Source organism: Trachurus trachurus (genome assembly GCF_905171665.1).
Source record: "Trachurus trachurus genome assembly, chromosome: 11".
NCBI classification, from domain to species: Eukaryota; Metazoa; Chordata; class Actinopteri; order Carangiformes; family Carangidae; genus Trachurus; species Trachurus trachurus.
Window position 1 is genome coordinate 24,617,073 of NC_139904.1, and position 23,364 is coordinate 24,640,436.

At 43.9% G+C, this 23,364-nt stretch overlaps 1 protein-coding gene across 1 annotated transcript in view; it reads right to left on the minus strand.

Moving 5' to 3' along the window:
* Positions 1 to 494: 494 nt before the first annotated feature.
* kcnh8 (potassium voltage-gated channel, subfamily H (eag-related), member 8) overlaps positions 495 to 23,364 on the minus strand; it is a gene marked incomplete at both ends in the record, with an annotated part of 55,576 nt that continues 32,706 nt past the window's right edge. Inside the window, 9 exons of the mRNA XM_083982723.1 lie at positions 495 to 1,058; positions 6,266 to 6,345; positions 6,611 to 6,726; positions 8,003 to 8,283; positions 9,272 to 9,310; positions 11,239 to 11,453; positions 16,477 to 16,726; positions 18,177 to 18,376; positions 20,295 to 20,504. Coding sequence (XP_083838849.1) covers positions 495 to 1,058; positions 6,266 to 6,345; positions 6,611 to 6,726; positions 8,003 to 8,283; positions 9,272 to 9,310; positions 11,239 to 11,453; positions 16,477 to 16,726; positions 18,177 to 18,376; positions 20,295 to 20,504 — 1,955 coding nt within the window. The remainder of the gene's footprint in view (positions 1,059 to 6,265; positions 6,346 to 6,610; positions 6,727 to 8,002; positions 8,284 to 9,271; positions 9,311 to 11,238; positions 11,454 to 16,476; positions 16,727 to 18,176; positions 18,377 to 20,294; positions 20,505 to 23,364) is intronic.

A 23,364-nucleotide genomic window follows, 5' to 3' on the forward strand; every position in this document is an offset into this window, starting at 1 on the left:
TGCCCCCCTCCTCCTCCTCCTTGTCTCCAAAGGGCCCAAACACCACCATTCTCCTCCTCTGACCAACCCAGCCAACCTTAAACCATCTGTAGCCAGGAGCGAGAAAAGAGCAGGGCAGAAACAACTCTCTCCACCGTATCCATCTTCTGCCTCCATTATGGCATAATCCCGTTGTTGCCCTCTGAAGGAGCCTCAAGGTGGGTGGGTGGGTGGGTTGCAAGTTGGAGGTTTAGCCGTAACCAAGAGAGCTGCCATCACGCAGCCCAACCTCTCTACATCCTGTCTAACAACACTACATTTCTATAAGGTAAAGCTAACACACCTAAACCTCCTGTACTCGGTTCATGCAACTGGATTTTTAAACACGTGCCTTTAAAAAAACAAAAGGAATCTGAGTGGCGTTCCTGCAAACGTCCTCCAGTCGATCAGTTCAGGAACACAGCCCAAAAAGAGTAGTCCTGGAAAAAATCCCGCAGAGTCCAGGCGGAGGGCTGCTACAAACCCGTGGCTGGCTTGTGGTAAGCCCCCCCTAATCCAGTTTGAGGAGAACACCCAGAGCTGTGATGAGGGCCCTCACCTCCCCCGGCCTGCGGAGGTGGACTGTGTACCCTTGACCTGATGGAGCTACCAGCCCCGTCTTTGTAGTGGGAGATCTCCGGTGAGCTGTGGGGCGAGGAAGGCATGCGAGGCTGTAATTGAAGGGAGCCGGGGGTGGGAGGCGGGGTCGAGCTGGGCATGGCGCGGTACCCCAGCTGGAGATCCTGGGGTCTGTGTGCGAGGGGGTCAGCGTGGCATATTGCACCGTGTTGCTGGGGGGTAATGAGAGGAGAGGAGGGCAGTGACATGGGCGTGTCTGTCCAGATGGAGGCAGTCTGAGCTGGTGAGGGGTAGGACGGAGGGGGGTTGGGATGGGGCAGGAACGTGTGATGTGCCGGCGAGTAGTGTGTCGGGCAGTCTACGGAAGGCGGCGGCGGCGTTGACATCATCGTCTCCATGAGCTGAGCCATCCTCCTCATAACTCGTCCGAGGTCGGCCACTTCCCTCCCCAGGCTGCTCACCTGCAGAGACACAAAGCAGACTGTTTCATTTTAAGAGGAAAAAAAGTCTCTCTTCTCATTCAAAGGTAAAAATAATAAACCTCTAATAAATGTGGGCTAATACATAATTAAAGCCCCAGTGTGTAACTTATTTGGCTTTTTATTAGCAAAAATCAAATATTGCTTTCATAAATTCACTGAAGTCGAATCACACCCGCATACAAATAAAAGCTTTCTCGTACCTTAGAATGAGTTGTTACAAGTCGTTACAATACAAGTGGGCGACGCACATGTTGCATCGCCATTTTTTACGTTCAGTAAAAAGAGAAAGTTTTCCAGGTAGCACCTGTTAAAACTGTCACCACTGTGTAGTGTGAGGAAGGACGGAGGCACCGATGTTGCATTCAGGTGCAGTCAGGCAGACGGCAGTCGGCAAACCAACCGGATGTAATTTTACTCGACGAGAGAAAGACGGTAAAACGTGGGTCAGGTAAACAATACGACATCACCATGACAACATATTGTCATGCCTGTATTGTTCTGCCTCGTGCTGGCGGACCACTTGTTTACATAGACGCTTGTTTATCCTGTTACATGCAGTCTGTTGTCTGTCTGACGTCTGCCCGACGTCTGCCCGATTTCACGTGAATGCAACATCAAGAATACGTTCCAATATGCAACCGCACCGCTAGATGGGGGCAATTCCTACATATTATACCTTTAAAACATAAAACAAAGAAGGACCTGATTCCACACACATCATCAAATGCAAAACTGAACAATACTCATTGATACATCAACTCGTATTGTGTCTCAGCATGAAAGGATACGTTCGATAGTCACATCCCCATGCGAACAAGCTTGCTGTAATCATTCCCCCGCTTCACTGTGGACATTAAACGATGGGAACAAACTCCACAGTTCTCTTTCTAATTCATCTCCAGTCACTGCCGAAGCTCATTAACTCCACATAAACTTTGGAGTGAGTTTTTTTCCCCCTCGGAACAAGGACTGTGGTTTCCCACTAATCACTTGCGCTGGGATCATTTTAGGGAAAATGATGTCGAAAAGGGGAGCTTCACTCAGTTTACACATCAATGTGTTTTTACAGGTTATGTTATATAAAGCTTTTTTGTGATTTCAGAAGATGAGACATCAAATCTGAGACAGTGGCCGACTGAAGACTAAGAAAATATGAAGTGCGTGGAGTTAGAAAGAAGTGAGAGTAGCAGCTTGAGGCTACATTAGCCCCTCCTAGCATTATGCACCTCAATCTCTCACCAACCTGTCGGCGCTGTAGGAATCAATGAGCCACACTTTCCACCTATTACCCACTATTGGAAAAAGGGAAGAAGTCAAGTTCCTCATTGTGGCCTGGGCGACTTGCGGCTTTAAGACTGAAGATCCAATATGCCTCTTGTTGCTTGAGGCGACTGAATCTGTCACCACCTCTTACATTTAAATCTACAGCCTCTTTGCCCACAAGTCTCAAAGTGGAGTCTCTGCTGTGGAGCTGACTTTTCTGGTTATGTAATGAAGACAAACTCTGGCTGCTAATTAAACAGGAACAAAGAACCCCCAGGGTATATACAGTACATTGTTATGAATTGGGTATTTTCAGGTCAGTCATTTTGGGTCAAATACATTTTCTATCTCCCTGCCTGCTGTTTTTTCTGCATGTAACGTCGTGTTGCTATAATTGGCCGTTACACTGATGAGGGAGGCGGGGTTGGTGATTAGTTGCTCTCCGCACGTGGCGTGTCCACAGTGGGCACGACCGTGAAGCCCTGCCAACCTGCCATCTGCTTCTGCCAGTCAAAGCGCTCATGACCATTCATCACACACATCACTGCCACTGGATGCACATCTGCCCTCAGCAGGACACACAACTCGAGGTGGGAGCTGCTCCAGTCGCTGCATGAGCACGTCAAGAGGTGATCAGGCAGCGCGCATAAATATGCTTTGATTATGACAGAGCAAATCACTCTGGGAGCACATGTGAATGCAGACTATGCAGACTTAAAACTTTATATTGCATATGCATATCTAATTGTATCTTTTGAAACCATATACTTAGTGCCTAGTGATAGTTTTTTGAGGACTTAATATTCAATCTCCTCTGTCACAATTCCCCAGTCTCTCCCATCTCTGGAGTGGCCGATAAAAGGCTCTGATAAAAATAGAAAAGCTGAGAGTGACAGGACAGTCCAATCTGACACGCTGTAAACATGATTCCAGTTCTCCCCCTCAGAGACATCCATCAGACAAAACAGCTGCAAGACATTACCACAATCCACAGCAGCTACAGGTACATGCCAAAGTCAAAATGGCACTAATGCTTAATCGTATGTTAACGTTATTTGTGTAACTATTATAACCATACTGAGAAAGTAATTTGCTATATGATACAATAAATAAATGTGCTATATGACTTTTGTTGCTCATACTGTACTGCTTGGAGGTTTATTTAAGCTTATAGTTAAGTTTTTTGCCTTTAAAGGTACATTGTGTAGGAATTACTCCCATCTAGCGCTGCAGTTGTATATCGCAAGCAACTCAATTGTATTTTTCATGCTGCATTCACGTAAAATTGGGCAGACGGCAGACGGACGACAGCCGCTGCACGTAACGGCATAAACAAGCCTCTATGTAAACAAGTGGTCCGTCAACACGAGGCAAAACAATACACGTGACAATATGTTGTCATGGCGATGTGGTATTGTTTACCTGACCCACGTTTTACCGGCTTTCTCTCGACTTCTGGGACTAAAATGACATCTGGTTTGTTACCGACGGCCGTCTGCCCGACTCCACGTGAATGCAGCATCAGTGTAACGCTCCATTCCTCCTCACTGCGTTACCGCGGTGACTTTTCACAGACGCCACCTCGACCTGAGCCGACAGCTCCGGTGTCTCCACTGAGATTCCGTGGTTTCCTACCGTCACGCTGCCACTGAACGTAAAAACATGGCGACACCACATGGCAGCCAGCACCGAGCTTACCCGCTCCATGGAGATATGAATGATATGAACGGCTAATTCAGAGCTGAAAGGAACACTTCAGTTTGTTGATGGGGGTGATTACTGATTAATGAAAAACATACTTTTGAATGAAATAATCGATTTTCGTGACTAGATAACAGGAGAAGTTACACAATATCCCTTTAAGTTGCACCAATCAATAGTCTGACCACATTTAATGTATATTTATGACCCATCTACAGAAAACTGTCACTTGATGTGGTGTTTAAGAGAAAAGCACAGCAAATGTTACAGTGCTGTTCACAGCGTTGCACACTATGTCCCTTAGAGGAGTATGTAGTAAAGAGTGTTACGGGGTTTCCTCCTCAGGTCAGTGAGGGGTGCTTTTATGTTCATGTCCACCTGCCTGCACACTAATAAATGGCCGCTGCCTGCTAGCACTCCTCGTTTTTCATCTCCTTTCCCACACAGTCTGACGACACGACACCTGACAGTGTTTCTCTCTGCTCTACATACTGTAATGTCGGCTCATTGTTTTGGTTTTATGGCCTGCAGCTTTAATATTATTGTTCAGCCTCACCTCTCTCATCAAACTTGTTTTCAAACACAAACAAAAGGCGCACATACGTCACATACATGTACTGTACTCTACCTGCCCCGTGGCAGATGGCAGGCTGATGAGGTTAGTGACCAGCTTGTGAACATAGTGGGACATTTAGCTGCTAAACAGCCTCAAGTTTCAGTCAGGCGTTGGTGGAGACCAAAACAGAGAAAAAAGAGAGTGAAAAGTAGAAACATGATGACAAATGTTTATGTTAATATTGGCAAAAACTTGTGTTAAAAGGTTCCACAGCCTTAAGTGGCTAAAAAAAAAAAAGATTAATTATTGCTGCTTTAAATTATATTTACAATTCATGAAATATTTTTTTATTCTCAGCTTTTCCTATTTGGTTTTCTTGCTCACTGTTAATTTACTCAAGTAGGTCACCGCTGCTGTGTGTGTGTGTGTGTGCAAGTCTTACTCTGAAGTGAGTCTGCAGTGTACGTATGTGTGTATCATGTTGTCGAGTATTTCCAGCCTCTTCTCGTCATTAGAAGTGCAATTACTCAGGGCATTCAGGCAATGCTTGAGCTCTCCTGTATAGATGCGCATTATGATTTCCGTGACACAGCACAAAGGTCACCAGTTTAGGCCTCTCTCCAATCCTATTAATGCATTACTCATCTCCCACCTGAATAAACCCTTCAGCTGCACAGACATGGCTTAAAGTCAGAGATCAAAGGTAAGAGGTCACAGATCAAGGCACAGCTGACTCACTGCTGTATTCACACTATTTGTAATTCATTAACATGTTGCTCTTGCTCTTGGATTTTAATTTAAAAGGAAAAAAGGAAATAAGCTTACTCTACATCACACTACATATTAAAAAGACTATTCATATTTTCTTTAACAATAAATATGTTTCTTGTGAACACAAACAAACCCTGCGTGTGCTACATACAGTAACACACAATGCCCTAAACTGCCATTCGTGTTTGTGTTTGTGGAGAGCGTGTGGGGTTTAAACAACCCCCTCCCCTTTTCATCTCCTATGGTGACCGGTGTGGATAGATGCAAGTGAGGATTAACAACCAACAAGACCATGCTGAGAGACTTCCTGTCAAACACCGGTAACCCACAGAGACCGCGAAAGGACAACAGAGCCAATGTGCATAACTGTGTAGGTGCTGTGCCGCTGTTGTTTCACACCTCTCTTTCACCCTTCCCTTTATTGTCTTTTTTATTCCCTGCCTTTTTCTCCTTTAAATTCTTTTCCCACCTCTTATTTCTTGTTTCTTTTTCTGATCATTCTACAGACTGGGGCTCAGCAGGAGGAAGCAAACACTCCTCCTCACCTGCCAAAAGTCTAATGTCAATTTAGTGACCTGCCAGTCAAAACCATGGGATACAGCACGACAGACCATGTGTGTATGTGTGTAACGGACCTCCAAAGTACATAAAACATCCAAATGTGATACTTGAGAATGCCCGTGACAAGGCACAGCAGATCTCTGAGTAAAAAACACAAACACAACATTGTAGATCAGGATTTCCTCCTCTTATTTTTTTAACCACTTCTCCCGATTGGGTTGTGCCTGACATGCTGACATGGCCATATGGCTTGTGCTTACCTGTGCCCACCTCTCTCTCTGCCTGTTTCTCTCTCCTTCACCACACACATAACCACATGCTCAAACAGTCCTACCTGCTGGTCGAGATGTCGCAGTTGTCCCCTGGTCTCTTCTGCTTTTGCTGCTAATTCTGCTGTGCTGATCTGCAGCATATCTGTGACACAAATTACCAAGTTACAAATCACTTCACGCGCCGAACAAGCAGTAGGCTACACATTTGCACTGAGGCAGCTGATAACTACTCTAGGCATTGGCATGGAGCGCAAATTCACATTAATCCTCCTCATTATACGACAGATCTGCAGGGTTTTGGATGTGAACATTTCTCATCACCCAGAATTTTCAAGGTTGAAGGGATTGTAAATGGTGTTAGATGATATTTGAAAGGTAAACCGATGTGCACTGTAGGGTGGGAGGACCTGTGGCAGAGGCTGAGGCACTGGTTGGTTCACTGGCAGGACAAGCTTGGGTGGTGGAGAAGGAGAAAGCCAGAGAGCTCTCTGTCCCCTCACTGTCTTCAGTGCCGTCCACAATCCTGCAGGAGTGAGAAAAGATTAGCTCATGTGATCATTGTTGGATATTCTAAATACAATAAAATATATCTTGTCTTGGTTTTGTATAATTGATTTTCATTGTACCCCCCATTGCTCTTCCTTAAAAAAAACTTGTTTTCATGCTCTCAAAGGTTTACGTAGGCTACAGTGTGCTTACTGTGAAGCTAGAGCCAGAAGCCTGTTAGCTTACTTTAGCTTGGCATAAAGACTGGCAACAATCACATAGGACCCTCTTTTTGAAAAAGGGTCCTATGTTGGGTCCCGGTTGCAATACTGACCATTTTTCTGAAAAAGGGTCCCATGTTCCCCGGTAACAGCGGGGAACATGGGACCTTTATGTTCCCCGCTGCTGCTGGTCGATGGACTCTCTCTACTTATTCTGGACTCTCCATCTATCTGGCCTGTCTAGCCTCTATCTGGTCTTTTTACTAAACTTAACAAACTCCTTTCTTCATTGCCTGAACCCCAACCAATGGGACAATTACACTTCTCGCTCAAAGCCACAACTCAACTTCTCATTCAGAAATAGGCAAAAATCTGAAAAGTCACAACTCCACTTCCAGGTATGGGACCAAAACTTGCATGTTCCCCAGGTCCTTTTGGGAAAAAGCGGGGAACATAGAACCTTTTTCTAAAAAAGGGTCCTATGTTCCTCGGTCCCATACAAAGTGGGGAACATAGGACCTGGGGAACATAGGGATGATCCCGTCGTTTCTTTGTTTATGCTTGGCTAAGCTAACAGCTACATTCGAGTTCTAATACTGCACCCATATATTGGCTGAGTTGATATCAATATTTGACAAATATCAAAAAGGAATATTTGCATATCTCTATATTCTCTTTTCTCCTGTAAAACATTAAAATAATAATAAAAACAGGATTCATCTAAACTATATTTTTCGATATTGGCTAAACTTTACATCTCCAAGAGCATGGTCCAGTTCATTCATCTTTCTCTCATCCTCTCACTCCTCATCAAACAACGTGGGAAGGGAGTGTGAGGGTGGTGGATATTTTACCTTTCAGTCACTTTAAATCCCCCATTGTAACTATGTAGTGGCCTGAACAGGTCACACTACAGCTAAATAAGTTTGAGTTCTCCTTTCTTGTTACTAGGTCTAGTAAACATCAAAGGTCATACAAGTACTCTCACTTCTATATCACCTCTAGTTTGGAGAGTGAGTTTGAACACATACATTCACGGAGACAGGCCCATGCAGTCACACAGACAGACGGATCAATGCTGATCAAACTCACCTGGGGCTGAGGTTGGAAGGGTCTAAAGTGGCGAGAGTAATTTCCTGGATCTTTTTCCGAGACCTCCCGGAGCTCTGTCCCGTGGTTTTCTGGCTGGGTCGGCTCAGTAGAGACTTCCCACCTGCGTCCCTGAGGTTCACCGCTCGGTTACGCTCCGACGACAGTGACACGGACATGGCCTCGTCCTCTTCTTCCTCATCTTCATCGTCTTCGTGTTCCTCCTGAGCCTCGTTGATGGACGGATAACCCTGAACCACTCGCCCGTTCCTTCTCACTACTGACTGGAAATGTAAAAGGAATAGTTGAAAGCAAAAATCACATACAGTGTGGATACTATAAGAAATTTTGCAGATTACATAACTATAAAAACAGAAATATGCTGATCATCTGATAATGTCATGACCCTGGGCGCACAGAGGGGCTGTGAATACAAACGTATGTACTAATGACTAGTAAGTGTAAGGGGCACCACACTCGGCTGGATTTAGGAGTGATATGTTGACCAAAAAGCCCCAGATCAACAGTTCAGGATGCACATGTGACCTGCAGAATAATAGATGTAACATTAGTGAACTCTGACTTCTGTCCTAATAAACACGGAGGCCCATGTCCTCTTTTGTCAAAGGTCTGTTGCCGTTCTAAATTGCTATGACGCTGATCAGCTGTAAAATGCGGATACAATGAGGTAACACCAGGAAGAAGGTCAGCAGCAACCTATTGATCAGCGGCCTATGACCTGACTCTCTCGGCGGAAAACGACGCCAGCGTGGGGTTAATGGCTCCGACAGCTGCATCGATTCTACTGTAAAATACCTGACCACAAATTTTTTTTTTAAATTTGTGTTAGTTGTGCAGATTCTCAAGAATGAAAGTAGCAGCTTGACACCATGTAGAGCGTTGCATCACCCTCCATTCATAGTTACTCTTGATTTAATGACTGCTAACACTTTCTGTGCAGAATTGATCTTTCTGCTCCCTGAACCTCTCCACCGAAGGAAAAAAAAAATCTCTTCATCAGAAACATTAAGTCTAAAAAGAGTGATTGAGTCCATTATGGAGGTCTACTGCTGGTCTCACTCTGCAGACTTTTTATGGAATAGAAAAATGTGTCTGCTGTTGAACGTTAATTTGAGTTTCATCATTTTCTAGTGCAGGATGATGCAGGGAATGGGGACCTGTCTAAAAGTGGGGCATATTGCCTTTAGATTGTAAGCCTATCACCAGTGTGTGTGTGTGTGTGTGTGTGTGAGGGTGTTTGTGGTTTGGTACCTGAGCATCAAGAGCTGCTGTGGACAGTCTGGCCTTAACCTGGAAGAGAGACAGAGAGGAAGCACACAGTGAATGAGATGCAGGACTGAGCAATCAAGACTTGGCCTTTTATTATCTCTTTTTCATTTACTGAGGAGTTCGGCTTCAAAATGGCTCAGCAGTGAAGTGTGTGCAAGAAAATGACACAAGTGTATGGTTTGAGGTGATGTACTGATGGAAGAATAATTCATCTTAATACACTGATGCTGTTGTGTTGTTCTCTCTCTCTCTCTATATATATATATAGATATATATACGTATATATATAGTACAGTAATGTACTAAACAATCCAACATCTCAGACTCAAACAACCGCTGACTCCTTCCCTCTGTCTTCATTCAAACTCAGTCCTGCAGTTTGGGCTCCACATTAGCTTCACCTAAAAGCCCTGCAGCAGGCTGTGTGTGTGTGTGTGTGTGTGTGTGTGTGTGTGTGTGTGTGTGTGTGTGTGTGTGTGTGTGTGTGTGTGTGTGTGTGTGTGTGTGTGTGTGTGTGTGTGTGTGTGTGTGTGTGTAAGTGGGCCAGCGGTGTTTGGGCAGGAGAGACAGAAACACCTGACTGTAATTACAGCAGCAGAGCTCCTCCAAGTGCCACAGCTATTTTTGCCCACTTTCTCTCTCTCTCTCTCTCTCTCTCACACACACACACGCACATACACAGACACACAAACACGTCTCTTAATTCAGAGCTTTCTCCATCCGTCCTGAAAGTCTCACTCTTTCCCTCTCAACTCCACTCCCTTTTTCTTTCCTCTCACTCAACCCATTACTGTTACAGCACCTCCAATCACCATTATGGAGAAACTTATTTTATTATGATTATCCAAATAAAAGACACTACAGACCAAGGGGGCAGTTGTCAGTCTGAGAAGTGAAGCTCACTTCCGCGTTCAAAAAACTGCAATCCCCCCGGCTTCCTCTGGGGGCTGGTGTCAGAAAGCAGCATTCCCCATAGACCCCCATGTTAAAATCGCCGACTTTACATCCTCAATAAACATGATCAAAGCCTGGTGTCAGAACGTTTTTTGGTCTCAATCGATAGTTTCTACCCCCGCACACACTCTGAGGGGGGTGAATTTTTTTTAAACTCTACCGTTTTACTGTTATTAGGTTAAAATTCTGGCCAATTAGGGCGCGGAAACGTTGAGTGACAGGTCCGGAGCGGTCCGGAGACCGCTGCTTCAAGGCCAGTGGGCGGGTTCTCGGCTGGCCAATCCAACATGGCGCTGTTCAGGCCGCCATATTTGAGTCACAAAAACGACTCCCCAAAACCAACTGGTGACGTCACGGATGCTACGTCCATATTTTTTACAGTCTATGCTACAGACATTAGAAAAAAAAATCAATACTATAAACATGTGAGGGAAGTGTTTGATTTTAAAGTACAGCTTGAAGCAAAAGCACACTTCAGTTGAACCAATTCATTATCATTTCCATTTTCTTCCCACTCTACTTTGCATTCCTCCTTCGGTTACTGTCAACTGTCAACATTACCAGGCAGTTTCATGAATGGAAAATCGCTCATTTCTTGGTAAAAAATAAGTAAAAACTGAAAAAAGAGCTTTTGACACTGTGTATTAAAATCAGTATGTAGGTGAATTCCCCTCCAGACTCTCTCCAGCAGATTGTTTTGAATAATGATTTGTGTCTGACACAGATTTTCCACATCGTCTGGTTGTTACTCCGGCACTGGAGGTTTCAAGTTCCCCTTCATCACACTGATGTCGATTGGATCATAATGCGTTTACAAACTACGATGTAAAAAAAACAACCTAATTTGTGTATGTGTAAAATCCAGATACAAGATGAACACAGAACTTTTCACCTTAGCTGGTTAATGACACACACAGACACGGATCAAAATGACCATTACTGTAAGAAAAACACATTTTTCGACAGAGGCTTTAAAACAACTTGGATGGACTCACGTGCGTCTCATGCCCCTCCCTCAGGTTGTACGTGAGGTCCTGCTGGATGTCCTGGACGAAGTGGTCCGAGTACTCGGGGTACAGGTCCAACACCTCGTACAGCCCCTTCAGGTTGACACACTGCAGGTCACAGTAGGTCAGGGCCTTCACGTCAGCGTTGGTTTTTATCACCCGGTCGTCTAAGGACAGGTTCGCTCCGATCAGGTCACCTTTACCTGCTCAGACAGAGATATGGAGGCAGCAGGTGAGAGACGGGGGTCACAGCATCGTGTCGGCATGCTGGTAAAAGGGGGGCTGAGTCTCTAATGCAGACGCTGCAACATCAGATCCTCCATTTGCTGAAGGGTTTCTGAGGCAGCACTCAGCCTGGAGTGTGTGAAAGGTTTTGAAGCAGGATGATGCTGAAGCATTAGGAAGACCACCTGACTATTAAAGACTTATTTAAAGCCCTTGTGTCGGAAAACATCTGTGCTGCTGCTGCCTCCTCCACCAACCTCTGATCGCACTCTCATATTTGTAGACGTTACTATATAAGAAATTGATTTTGATTCAAACATAAACCTGAAATTCTCCTCCACATAGTTGGTGGTCAACCAAAATGACTAAGTCTCAGGTTTTTTCCTAGAAGCTGTTCTTCGGCTTTAAAATATATCATACTTGAGAAATAACTGAATGAACTGTTGCCATTTTTAACTTGACTCCATCTTTTACCTATACAGTAGGTCCATGCTGCTGCAACTGAGGCTGATGTGTGGCATAAAAAAACACTGTCATCCAAACTGTCTTCTTCACACCATTATTCAACATCACTGTAATTCAGCCTTTTGCCAAACTGAGGCTCTTGGCAGCTCCTGATTCATCGACTTCTCACTGTTCCTTTCTCAACAAAGACCGTCGAGGCGGCTGGAAGTAAACACAACACGACCACAAGCTCCTCTGTGCATTCTTACATTAACGTCAACGTCTCCTGCTAATTAACTGTTGCCACTTACTTGTCAGATGATGTTAAAATGAAAATGCTAGTAGCACAACTGGTCATCTGAGAAAAGGCATCAACTGCATGAGGGGCGACAGAGCCTGAGATGGGTTTTAAAGATAATGGCTGATGACTAAGTGATGCCAAACAGTGCGGAGACGGTGAATAAACAGCACAATGCTGTTTACAGAGTCTGTGATTATTATGTATGAAACATAATCACTTTCACTGCTCTTAGTACATCGTCTGGTTTGGAGTGAGGAGGCTGTGACAGCTGCTGTTTCCTGTTCTCTTAATACATACAGGACCAGGCTAAGTACCCCATCAGTGTTAATGCCCCTTAAGCAGTGATAAAATATTCATTATGGTCATTGTGAACTGTGAACGCAGCTCAATTAAACCTCAGCTGACGGAGCGGCAGTCGTGACTGTTCCTTCTTCCTCTCCTCCTCTCTGACTCCGTCTCTCCCAGTGTCTCTCAGTCCACTCCTCCTTCTCTTTATTTCACTCATTACTTCTCTCTCTTTTCTCCCCCCTCTCCCTGCTTCCAGATTTCTCACCCCTTCTGCTATATCAAAACCCTTTGTCACTGTCTGTCTTCTATTTTCTCTGCTACCTCCCTGTCTCGTTTCTCCTCTTTTTTTCTTGCTCTGTTAATTTCATTCCCTTTCATTTTACCTCTATCTGTTTTTCCTCCGTTTTCCTTCCTTCTTTCATCCTCTTTGCTTCATCTCCTGCTGTGTGTTTTCTCTTCCCTGTTTTCATTTATTCCCTCCTTTCTTTCATCTTCGATGTTTTTTAACTTCCTTTTTGTTTGACCATATTTCTTTTCTTTTCTTACTTCAATTCCAGTTTTCTTAATCTTTCTTCTTCTGACCCGTTTCCTTCCCTTCTTTGGTGTTTCCCTGCCTCTCCCTCTTTGCCTCCACTTCATTGTCTTTTCTTTTTCGCCATTCCTCCTTTATTTCTTCCTTCTTCCATAATTTCTCCCTTTATTTCTTCACTCCAACATCTTTTTGTTTCCCCTCCTCCATGTTCTCCTTCTCTTCCTCTCTTCTTCCCTATCTATTTTTTTTTCTCTTGTATTTCCATGTTTCTTATTTCCCTATTTTCTTTCCTTCTCTCACTTATCTATCCCCGTTGTTTCCCTTTTCTGTCTTCCCTCCCTTCATTTCTGTTCATTTCTTCTCTTTGTCCGTCCAGTTTCTCTTTTCTTGTTCTCCCCTTTTCCATTTTTTTCTTCAAGTTTTGCTTCCTGTCTTCTTTCCTTTCCTGTCTTCCTCAATCCCATTTTTCTCTTTTATCTTTCCACTCATTCATCTCACAGCCTTGCTCCCTCACACTCTCCACATTAAACTCATGCTTCCTTTTCCTACTTCTCTTTCCTCTCTCTTTCTCTCTCTCTCTTGCAACCTTGCCCTCACTCAATCCCGTCCCGTTGACTTTTACACTACAAACAAGCGTCTCTCTTCCCCTCTCTCCATCAACCTCACTTCCTCCTCATCCTCTCTGTTTCATGTCTCTCACCATGGCCTCTCTCACACTCTCCCACTCTCTATTACGTGATGCTGAGCTGTCGCTACGGACGAGGAAGAAGGGGAGAGAGTGACAGAGAGAGAAAGAGAGAGAGAGATGGGGAGGGAGAAAAAGAGAGAAAGAGACACTGATCGAGAGAAGCTTTCTTCCCCTTCAGTCAGACGCTCAATGTCAGCCTGACCTTCTGCACAGTCAGCAGGCGAGCAGAGACAATGCACTCCGCCTGTCAAGCCTACACACACACACACACACACACACACACACACACACACATCGACCCACCCACACACACACCCACACACACGCTAGTCTAAGCACAAGTAAACAATTCCACCTACTCGAGACAAACATGCCCAAACAAACTTTCTGCAGCAGGAACATTTGTATGCAGGCGCTGAGACAAACAACAGGTAGGAACAATCTGCACACACACATGCACACACACAGACACAAACAAGAATGAAAACGGAGATAAAGAGTTTAAATACTGCACCAACAGAGACAATGTGATGGATGAAGTTTCAGATTCAGATCTTGCTCTTTCTCACTGACTCACAAACACCCACACACACACACTTTCCTGGCACACAGACACACTTGCGACAGATTTGTCCATGACTCTGTGTCATGGGGGTCAGATAGAAGAAGTCATGGGGTCACTCAGGACAAGAGGTGGTGTTACACAGCAGATGTGCGTGGTTGGGGAAGCAGCTCTACACTGAGGCCTGTTAGCATCTTGTTTCACATTTGGCTGCTGCTCACACACACACGCACGCACACACACGCGCATGAGTGACATCACCACAGCTCCAAAATGTCACACGATTTGTGGGAAGATTTCCAGCACAAAAATAACCAGTTGCTGTTGTTTTTGGGTTTTTTTTTTTTTCTTTTTCTTTCTTTCTTAAGTATTCTAAAATTTTGGTTTTCTGATTTATTTTTTTTACACACGTATATATATATTAAAAAAACAAAACAAAAGGTGATTGTTCACCTCCTAAGACCACTTGTAAAATGAATTGTTCTAATGGTTGTTGAATTACTATTGTAAAAGTGGGTGTGAGGAAATAATAATAATAAAAAAACAATAATAAAAAAAACAGTTGAAACATTTGTGCAGATCTATTGAAAGGAAGTTGTGATGGTGAGCAGAGGACAGAGCCATCAGCTCCACCTGAGCTGCAGTGAATGAGGCCCAAAACTATTTCTACAAGTGGCTTTTTTCTCTTTTTCACAAAAACGAGAGCAGCAACAGAGAGACCTGTTTCACTGTTGAAATACAAGTAGATGAGATTGTATGTGATGTCAAATGTAGTAGCTCATGGGAAAATGGAGAAAAAGTGACTCTGAGCTGGTGTTTACTGTGCTGCTCATGAGCTGTGCTAATTTCATCATGGATTTTACAAATATGCATTTGCTCCCAATCAGCTCAGGAGTCGTAGACGACAGTCACATAAATATCATCTACTGTACACACTCCAGCTGCTGTGGACTGGACCAGTGTCTTCATATAGGTTTACTCTCTAGAGGTGGCCTCTTACTAGTTGCCATGGTTTGGATGTTATTCCTTTAATGATCTTTTTTTCTTTCTTTCATATAATGACCTATTCTGCATTAACAGCACAACAGCGTCCATAAAAACAATTTTTTATTAGGAACAAAGACAACCAAAATCTTTTCTTAGTCTGAGCTGATCTGCAGCTTTATGGAGTTTCATCCCCTCATTAACGAGGAGTCTATTTAATTTTAGTATCACTCCCATTTTATTTTTCTGGTTTTCACTGTTTTCCCACCACTGAAATGCTCTTTTTTTTTTTTTTTTTTTTTTCATTCTGTTTTTTGTTGTAGGAAACACAATGCTGACAGCTGACATTATAATTAGCTGCTGCCTTGGAAAATCAACCATTAACTGAACACTGCAATTAAAAAAACATACTAATGTGCCTGTGGGCGCCATATACAGTATGGTTTCACCTGCTGTACAAGGGGAAGAGCTGGACAGAGACTAACTGCGCTGGACTTGATGGAACTGAAATTACCTAGCTCTGGTGAATTGGACTGATGAAATGGGCCGGGTTGAACTGGACAACACAGATTGAAGTGGACAGGACTGAATTACAGTGCTATCTAAAACGCACTTGACCAGACTCAGCTGGACATCACCGGATTGAAGAGGTTTAACTTGTATGGCATTGGACGATCATGAATTGCTCTGAATAGATAAGTGCATCGAGATATAATACAGAGCGCAGTGGCTGAATCGCTCTGTTTCAACATCGGCTTTGCTCATCTTCGCAAGACTGGCCACAAATCAGTCATGTCGCCCGAGAAAATTTAATTTGAGAATTTAAAATCCACCATGCAAATTTTGTATGCACAGCTACTGTATAGATAAGGAGAGTCCTTATTTGGTTCTTAGTGCTACAACATACAGTAAATTGGACAAATGACACCTGACTATACTGTTGATTATGTGGGTTCAGTAACAGCAGGCTCGGAGGATGAGCTATTGCCTATAGGCCACTGTAAAGCTCCTGTGTCCAAACAATGAGCTCATTTACAGGACCCAGCGTTATCACAATGAGCCACACAGAGCCTTATTATGAGGCTTTCTTTGGGAAGTTTCTTTGTAAAGCTATAATAATAATAACACAGAAGGATTTTTGCTTCCTCTTCTCCTCACCATAACCCCCCTCCCCGCCCTCTTTCCCCATCTGTGAATCGTACCCAGGATGGCCAGCACCATGCCATCTTTCAGCACCTCCATTGACCCCGAGCAGACGAAGAAGATGGCCTGGAGCGCGTCGCCCTGCCGGAGGAGGTACTCTCCGGGAGCGCAGAAGGAGGTCTTGATGTGCAGCGACAGGGAGCGCAGGCAGCCGCGACTGGCTGAGGCGAACAACGACAGCTCAAGGATCTCCTTGTTGAGGTGCATGGTGATGTCGGAGCGCAGCTCGTCCGGGAAGTCCTTCAGCAGCTGCGGAGATGATGAGAGGGAGAGAAGGCAGAGCATGAGACGGACAGAGGGAGAGAGACGGAGGAGGCAGGCAAGAGTGAGGAGAGCATGACAGCTGTGAAAATATCCCATGCTGCAGCTCAGTGATTAAATTCCCAAGCCTTGGTAGCCCTTTATTTGATTCCTGAGCTGTTGTAGCACAAGGAAACATTAACGTCAAGTTTATACTGTATATAGAGCCGATGATCAATAGTTTCTGTTTACAATCTGTACAACAGATGGAAAACCACCTCAAAAAAGTCTGTGAAACATCACTGTATAAATCAACGCAATATAAAAAGTTGCAACACACAACAAAAACACTCAAATTGCAAAGCATTGTCATTTCTCTGTCTGTGTCCCTGTCAGGACAAAGATCTGGGGCTCACCGACACATACAGTCGATCAATGAGTCATCAGAGCCGGGCTGACTTTAATCAACAGGCCCATCTATAATTCATCTGTCTGGAATTCATCATCATCATCATCATCACTCCATCTAAGCGCTGGTCTGGGCTCTGACAGCTGTCTCGCAGGCATTTCACAGCCTGGAGGGACGAGCTGCTGTTTGACTACTGCCTGGCTGCCTCCCGCTTCCCCAGGCTTGTCAGGAAAAGGTGCTGCTGCTCACCCTCAGTTTTCTGTTTGTGTTTTCTCTAAGCTGTCCTCACACAGCGTTGGCAAACTCGGCTCCGTCTCCACCTGTCTCCGTTTTTCTCTTTATGTTAATGTTAATCTGTTTTTTTTTTTTTGCTCCCAGACATTTAGCCGACTTTTCTGTCTGGCACAGTGTCACCAGACGTTTAAATTCCAAGATTGTCAACATGCTGGTGTGTTTATGATATGACATCTACCGTCTTTTTTGGAGCAATTCATTTTACTTATTGCAGTTATTTCATTGTAAATTTCAAAACGTAGAAGCGTAAATTCTCAGTAATTAAAAAGTACAATGCTTTGAATGCATCATGCTCCAGTTTCATGGACCTACAGTAGAATCATGTGACTTAGATTCCTCACATCTCAAGTGTCTACAGTCCTTGTACTTGCCATGTAACATGAGTTTGACATCATCTACAGCCCAGAACAGCCTGTGATGGTTTAAACCCCTTTATTAAGTGTCCTGTCATGTATCAGACAGAGAAGAGATGTCTCTCTCTGCCCTTCTTGTCCTCTGTCCTCTCCTCGTCAGTCTATGGTGATGAAGATAACACGTTCCTACACTGCGGGGGGTCACGTTACGTATGATCGATCACATCATCACACTCGCAATGCGTTTAAATGTGTCTGATATGTGAGGGCTAAGCAACGTGATCTTTCAAATGAAGTATTGATCTCTAAATGCTCTGCTGTCGGGTGTCAAAATGCAAGTTAACTGACAAGGGAGGATGAAGAGTTACACCAGCTGAGGTCAGGTTATAGCCGCCGTTTGTACCTCGTTACAGTCGATGCCGTTGTTGACCGACCAGGTCGTCTGAAAATACTCCAGCATTCTCTGCTTGAGGCTCTGGGGCAGGTGATGGACGCGTATGAAGTCCTTGAGGTCTTTGGTTCTGGTGTGGTACTGGGACCAGCGTGAGTACATCCTCTGGATAATGGCTGTCACATTTCCAAAGACCAACGCATGCATGAGTGCTGCAGAGAGGAGAGGAAGGGATGACGGAGGGGTGGACGGACAGAGGAAAAAGAAGAGATGATGAATGAATGAATGAATGAGCCAAAGAGGAAGTAAACTGAAAAAAAATACTATAAATGCAAATGTAAACTGTAAATTTACTGTAAATGTAAACAGGCTGCAGAACGTGAATGGGATCATATTCCATTACATTCAAAAACATTTTCCAAAGCAACACCATAATAATAACAATAATTATGTATAATTATTAAGATAAAAAAATATGACACAATTTACATTGGTCTCCACTTTGATTAAATCCCTACAACAATGACTAAAAGTTCTGTAGTGACGACTTTGAATCATCATATCAAATATTTCTGTCCTGTAAATACGATGGTGGACAGCTCTTATCAGAAGCTGTCGATGTATGTGATCAGACAAACAGAAAAACCAGTCAACCAGCAAATAACATATTTACATTCATGTGTTGTGACTGTGCACCTCGCAGACAGGAACACCGGTGTCACAACCGAGAGGAGCTGGTTTGATTGGAGTGACACCTTCCTTCCCCTCATACACCCACAGATAATATATCCTCCTGATCTCATTCAGATTTAAACATTGCCGCAGGTGTGTGTCGCACACACACACACACACACATTGGGACATGAAAGCACAGAACGCAGACTTCATGTCTGAGGTGACACGTGTGCGCACTGACTGTCTATGCCACTGATGTGAGCGAGTGTTAAAAACGATTTAAAGGGACATTGTGTAGGAATTACTCCCATCTAGTGTTGCGGTTGTATATCGCAAACAACTCAATCGTATTTTTCATGCTGCATTCACGTGAAATTGGGCAGACGGCAGACGGACGACAGCCGCTGCACGTAACGGCATAAACAAGCCTCTATGTAAACAAGTGGTCCGTCAGCACGAGGCAAAACAATACACGTGACAATATGTTGTCATGGCGATGTCGTATTGTTTACCTGACCCACGTTTTACCGGCTTTCTCTCGACTTCTGTGACTAAAATGACATCTGGTTTGTTACCGACGGCCGTCTGCCCGACTGCACATGAATGCAGCATCAGTGTAACGCTCCATTCCTCCTCACTGCGTTACCGTGGTGACTTTTCACAGACGCCACCTCCACCTGAGCTGACAGCTCCGGTGTCTCTGCTGAGTTTCCGTGGTTTCCTACCGTCACGCTGCCACTGAACGTAAAAACATGGCGACACCACATGGCAGCCAGCACCGAGCTTACCCGCTCCATGTAGATATGAATGATATGAACGGCAAATTCAGAGCTGAAAGGAACACTTCAGTTTGTTGATGGGGGCGATTACTGATTAATGAAAAACATACTTTTGAACGAAATAATCGATTTTCGTGAATAGATAACAGGAGAAGTTACACAATGTCCCTTTAAAGACGTTTATTTCATGAGAGCTTTTCTTCTGTGCTCTGTGTGGCCGTCTCAGAGGTGGTTTTCTATTCAATTCATTCTAATAAGGCAATAATCTCATTTCCTCGCTGCATTTGACCTATAGCCTGCTAATATGAACAGGTGCGTTGCGTTAGTTTCCATTTTGCATTAACACACAAGGGGAAGTATGGATGTGTGTGTGTGAGTGTGCAAGCATGCATGTCCATGGTGTGTGTCTGTGACAGCTACCGCCCCCCAGGCAGTCAGGGACATTTAACGTTTAGCCGAACCAGAGAGAGGAGTGTCCACAGGGAAAACCCCACCACAGTGACCGCTCCTCATCCCCAAAAAACAAACCCAGTGGTACAATCCAGTTTCAACTGGATCCCTCCATCCTGCAAAGGACATTGCATTATACTGATCCTGATGAATGCATGCATGCGGATCAAAATGGGCACGTGTTGTTTTACTTTTCTGATGTGATCAGTCATGTTTGTTTGTGTACCTCCTATGAGCATCACGCAAATGGAGAAGATCTTTTCGGCGTCAGTGTTGGCCGACACGTTGCCGAAGCCCACGCTGGTCAGACTGCTGAGGGTGAAGTAGAGTGAAGCCACGTAGATGCTCCGGATGGAGGGCCCGCTGTTGGTCCCGTTCACACCTCCCATGGTGTAGTACGGTGACTCCAGCCGTTTCCCCAGCTCGTGAAGCCATCCTGGATTTGAATTATTTAGATATTGATGTATGAGAGAACAAATGGGTGGTTAGAGCTAATAAAACAAGTGCCCTTTCATTTTGCTTTTTAAGCTAACAACATTGACACTCTGTGTGTTACAACAGCATTGTCACGAAGAGGCAAATCTAGGAAAACAATTGTTAAGAAAGCCCATCTGTTCTGAGCAGGGTGTAAGTAATTATTAAAAGGATCAGATGAAACCTGTTGAATATTCTTCTTATATTGAGGGAGCTTGATGTTGACATTGTGTAATTGTCTGTAGTATCTTAAGACTCAGAGAGGCTGCGGTGGATATATGGACCTGTGCAGTAAAGCACGTCGATGCAGATGAAGCCAACAGCACCAGGTTGTAGAAAGTGCAGTGAGCAGCGGTCCCCTCCATGCTACAGCCAGAACAATAGCAACAGAGACAGATCGGATGCTTGGGAACCTGAACTGATCTCTGGTCAGTACAGTGTGGAGACGTGCGGCTGTTTCCCAGGAGAGCTTCCTGCAGACACTGATGAATGGTAATTGGATGGAAGCCCCTCATAGCTGCCTGACTCCCAACACTCAGTTCAGCATCAGAAACACATAATTAGGATACAAGGCATTAATCCTGCCTCGTGTAGAGCGACTTGTTATTTTATGACACTGAAATGTGGTAATTGGTGAAGAGAAATCTGCATCGTTCTCATGACCCAGTCATGACCCGGAACCAGTTATGAAGACGCCAAAGCGAGGTAAATGCAAGCAGTGCAGCTCATCGATACTGACCAGAGATCAGCCCAGGGGGCCTCATTATGTGAGGGACCTGGAGGCTGGGGGGAGTGGGGGGCTGGGGGGCTCCATCACTAATTACAAGCACACACACACCCAACTGATACGGACATTGCTCTCACACTTTCCATTCAATGCATATTTCACAACAGACTCAGGAATCAATAAATTGATTAGGAAATCATAAACTTAATTTAGCTGCTAAAATACACCGCTTACCAAAATGTTAAGCGATCCAGACTGTCTCTGTCTCTGTCCTGCATGAGGACACACTCCATAATATGACAGCACCATGCTCAGCTATTGGCAACAGACCTCTCCGTTCAATAGTATATCTGTAAACCCACCTACACGTCCAAACAATCCATCGATACCGGTGTAAAGTGCTTCATTATGCAAGACTAGGTTTTTAATCCTGGTTGTGAGTAAACCACGTTGATGGAAAAAAACGTGTCTACAGGGGAATATCACACCTGTCCTCCATCAAACTTTTCACAACCTCTGCTGATTTGAAAATAATGAGTGATGAAAGTGCAGTTTAGCAGAGTATTGACATGTTTACAGTTGAGACTGGTCGGAAATTAAATCTCGACACAAAACGCTGAAATAAAAGGAGGGAAATAGAAGTCGCCTATATGAAATATATAGGAAAGAGTGAAAATGTATTTCTTTTTTAATACCAAATGATCAACAAAGAATTTATCATCTTAGCTGCGTGCCCTTTATTCTGAGCCATTTATTCTACAGAGTTTTGTCCAGGACAGTCCAGCATTTCCTTTATATTGATTTAGTGCAGCTGGATAATGGCTCCCTCTGCTAGAATAACACCTCATCTGACCTCACTACTTGACTCATACAAATAAAAAAACACATGTACTGTGTGTACATGTTGCATGTTCCCAAAATGCCACAAAACAGCTTCTGTCCCATTAATGAATTCTCTTATTCCTACTTATTCAAACACCCAATCAGCGCCTGTTTGATGCCACCATTGTTCAAGTTCCATTAGCATCTCCAAACAAAGTGGACGATGACCTGCTACAGGCACACTTCACATACCACACAGCTCTCAACACAGGAGAGTTTTTAAGGTTTTAATGTCCCACTCTCTCATTCATTTACTCGCATTTTTTATTTTTCACACAATTTGTTTTGATCCAGATTCTAGTTAATTTATCCATTTCCTTCTCATTTTTTATTCACAGAAGCTACACCCATTTTCACACTTGGTTATTTTTACAGAGCGAGGCCTTGTAGTGGTAAAATAATAACATCAAAGGGTTTCTTTGTGCGTCGTGTTCTGTGATGATTCAGCAGATTGATGAATCATGCTAACAAAGACGTAATATGTTTTATATCAAAGCTAGAATACTGAAGGTCTGTAACATTACACGTTTGCACTTTGCATCATATTACAGTCCCTGGTAACACTTATCCGAGTTCCAACTACGCCTGATGATACACCTCCTCTTTGCTGTGGCGCCTAGTAACACCCCCAGTGAGTTGAGAGGAATGATGCTTCCAGACTCACTAGAGCAGTGGTTCTCAACGTGGGGTCCGGGGACCCCCAGGGGTCCTTGAGAGGTTTCAAGGGGGTCCCCAACTTTTTCTTGAAATGTTACCACTTTTTTAAAAAGAATGTATTATTATTATTGTTATTATTATTGTTTTTTTGTTTTGTTTTTTTCTAGAAAATGTTTTCCTTTTTTTGAGAATTTTTTAACCACTTCTTCCTACAAATGTTTAAATGTTTTTGGAGAAATTGTACCACTTTTTTCCTTTTTTCCAGAAATCTCTATAATATTTCCAAAAATTAGCCATTAGCCCCAATCTGAATGTATAAAAAAAGTAACGTTATTCAGTCTCAGAACAAATATTTGTGTATCTCTGGTATTTGCTTGAAAATTTTGTCCAATGGGTGTCCGTGGTCTAATTTGTGTCAATTTAGGGGTCCTTAGTGTAAAAAAGGTAGAGAAGCACTGCACTAGAGCACATTTCTCCACTTGAGTTTCAAAAACATCAACAAGAGAGTTGGGAGGTTTTTGGGGACTGAAGGAAACTTGCTGCTTGCCATCATTCC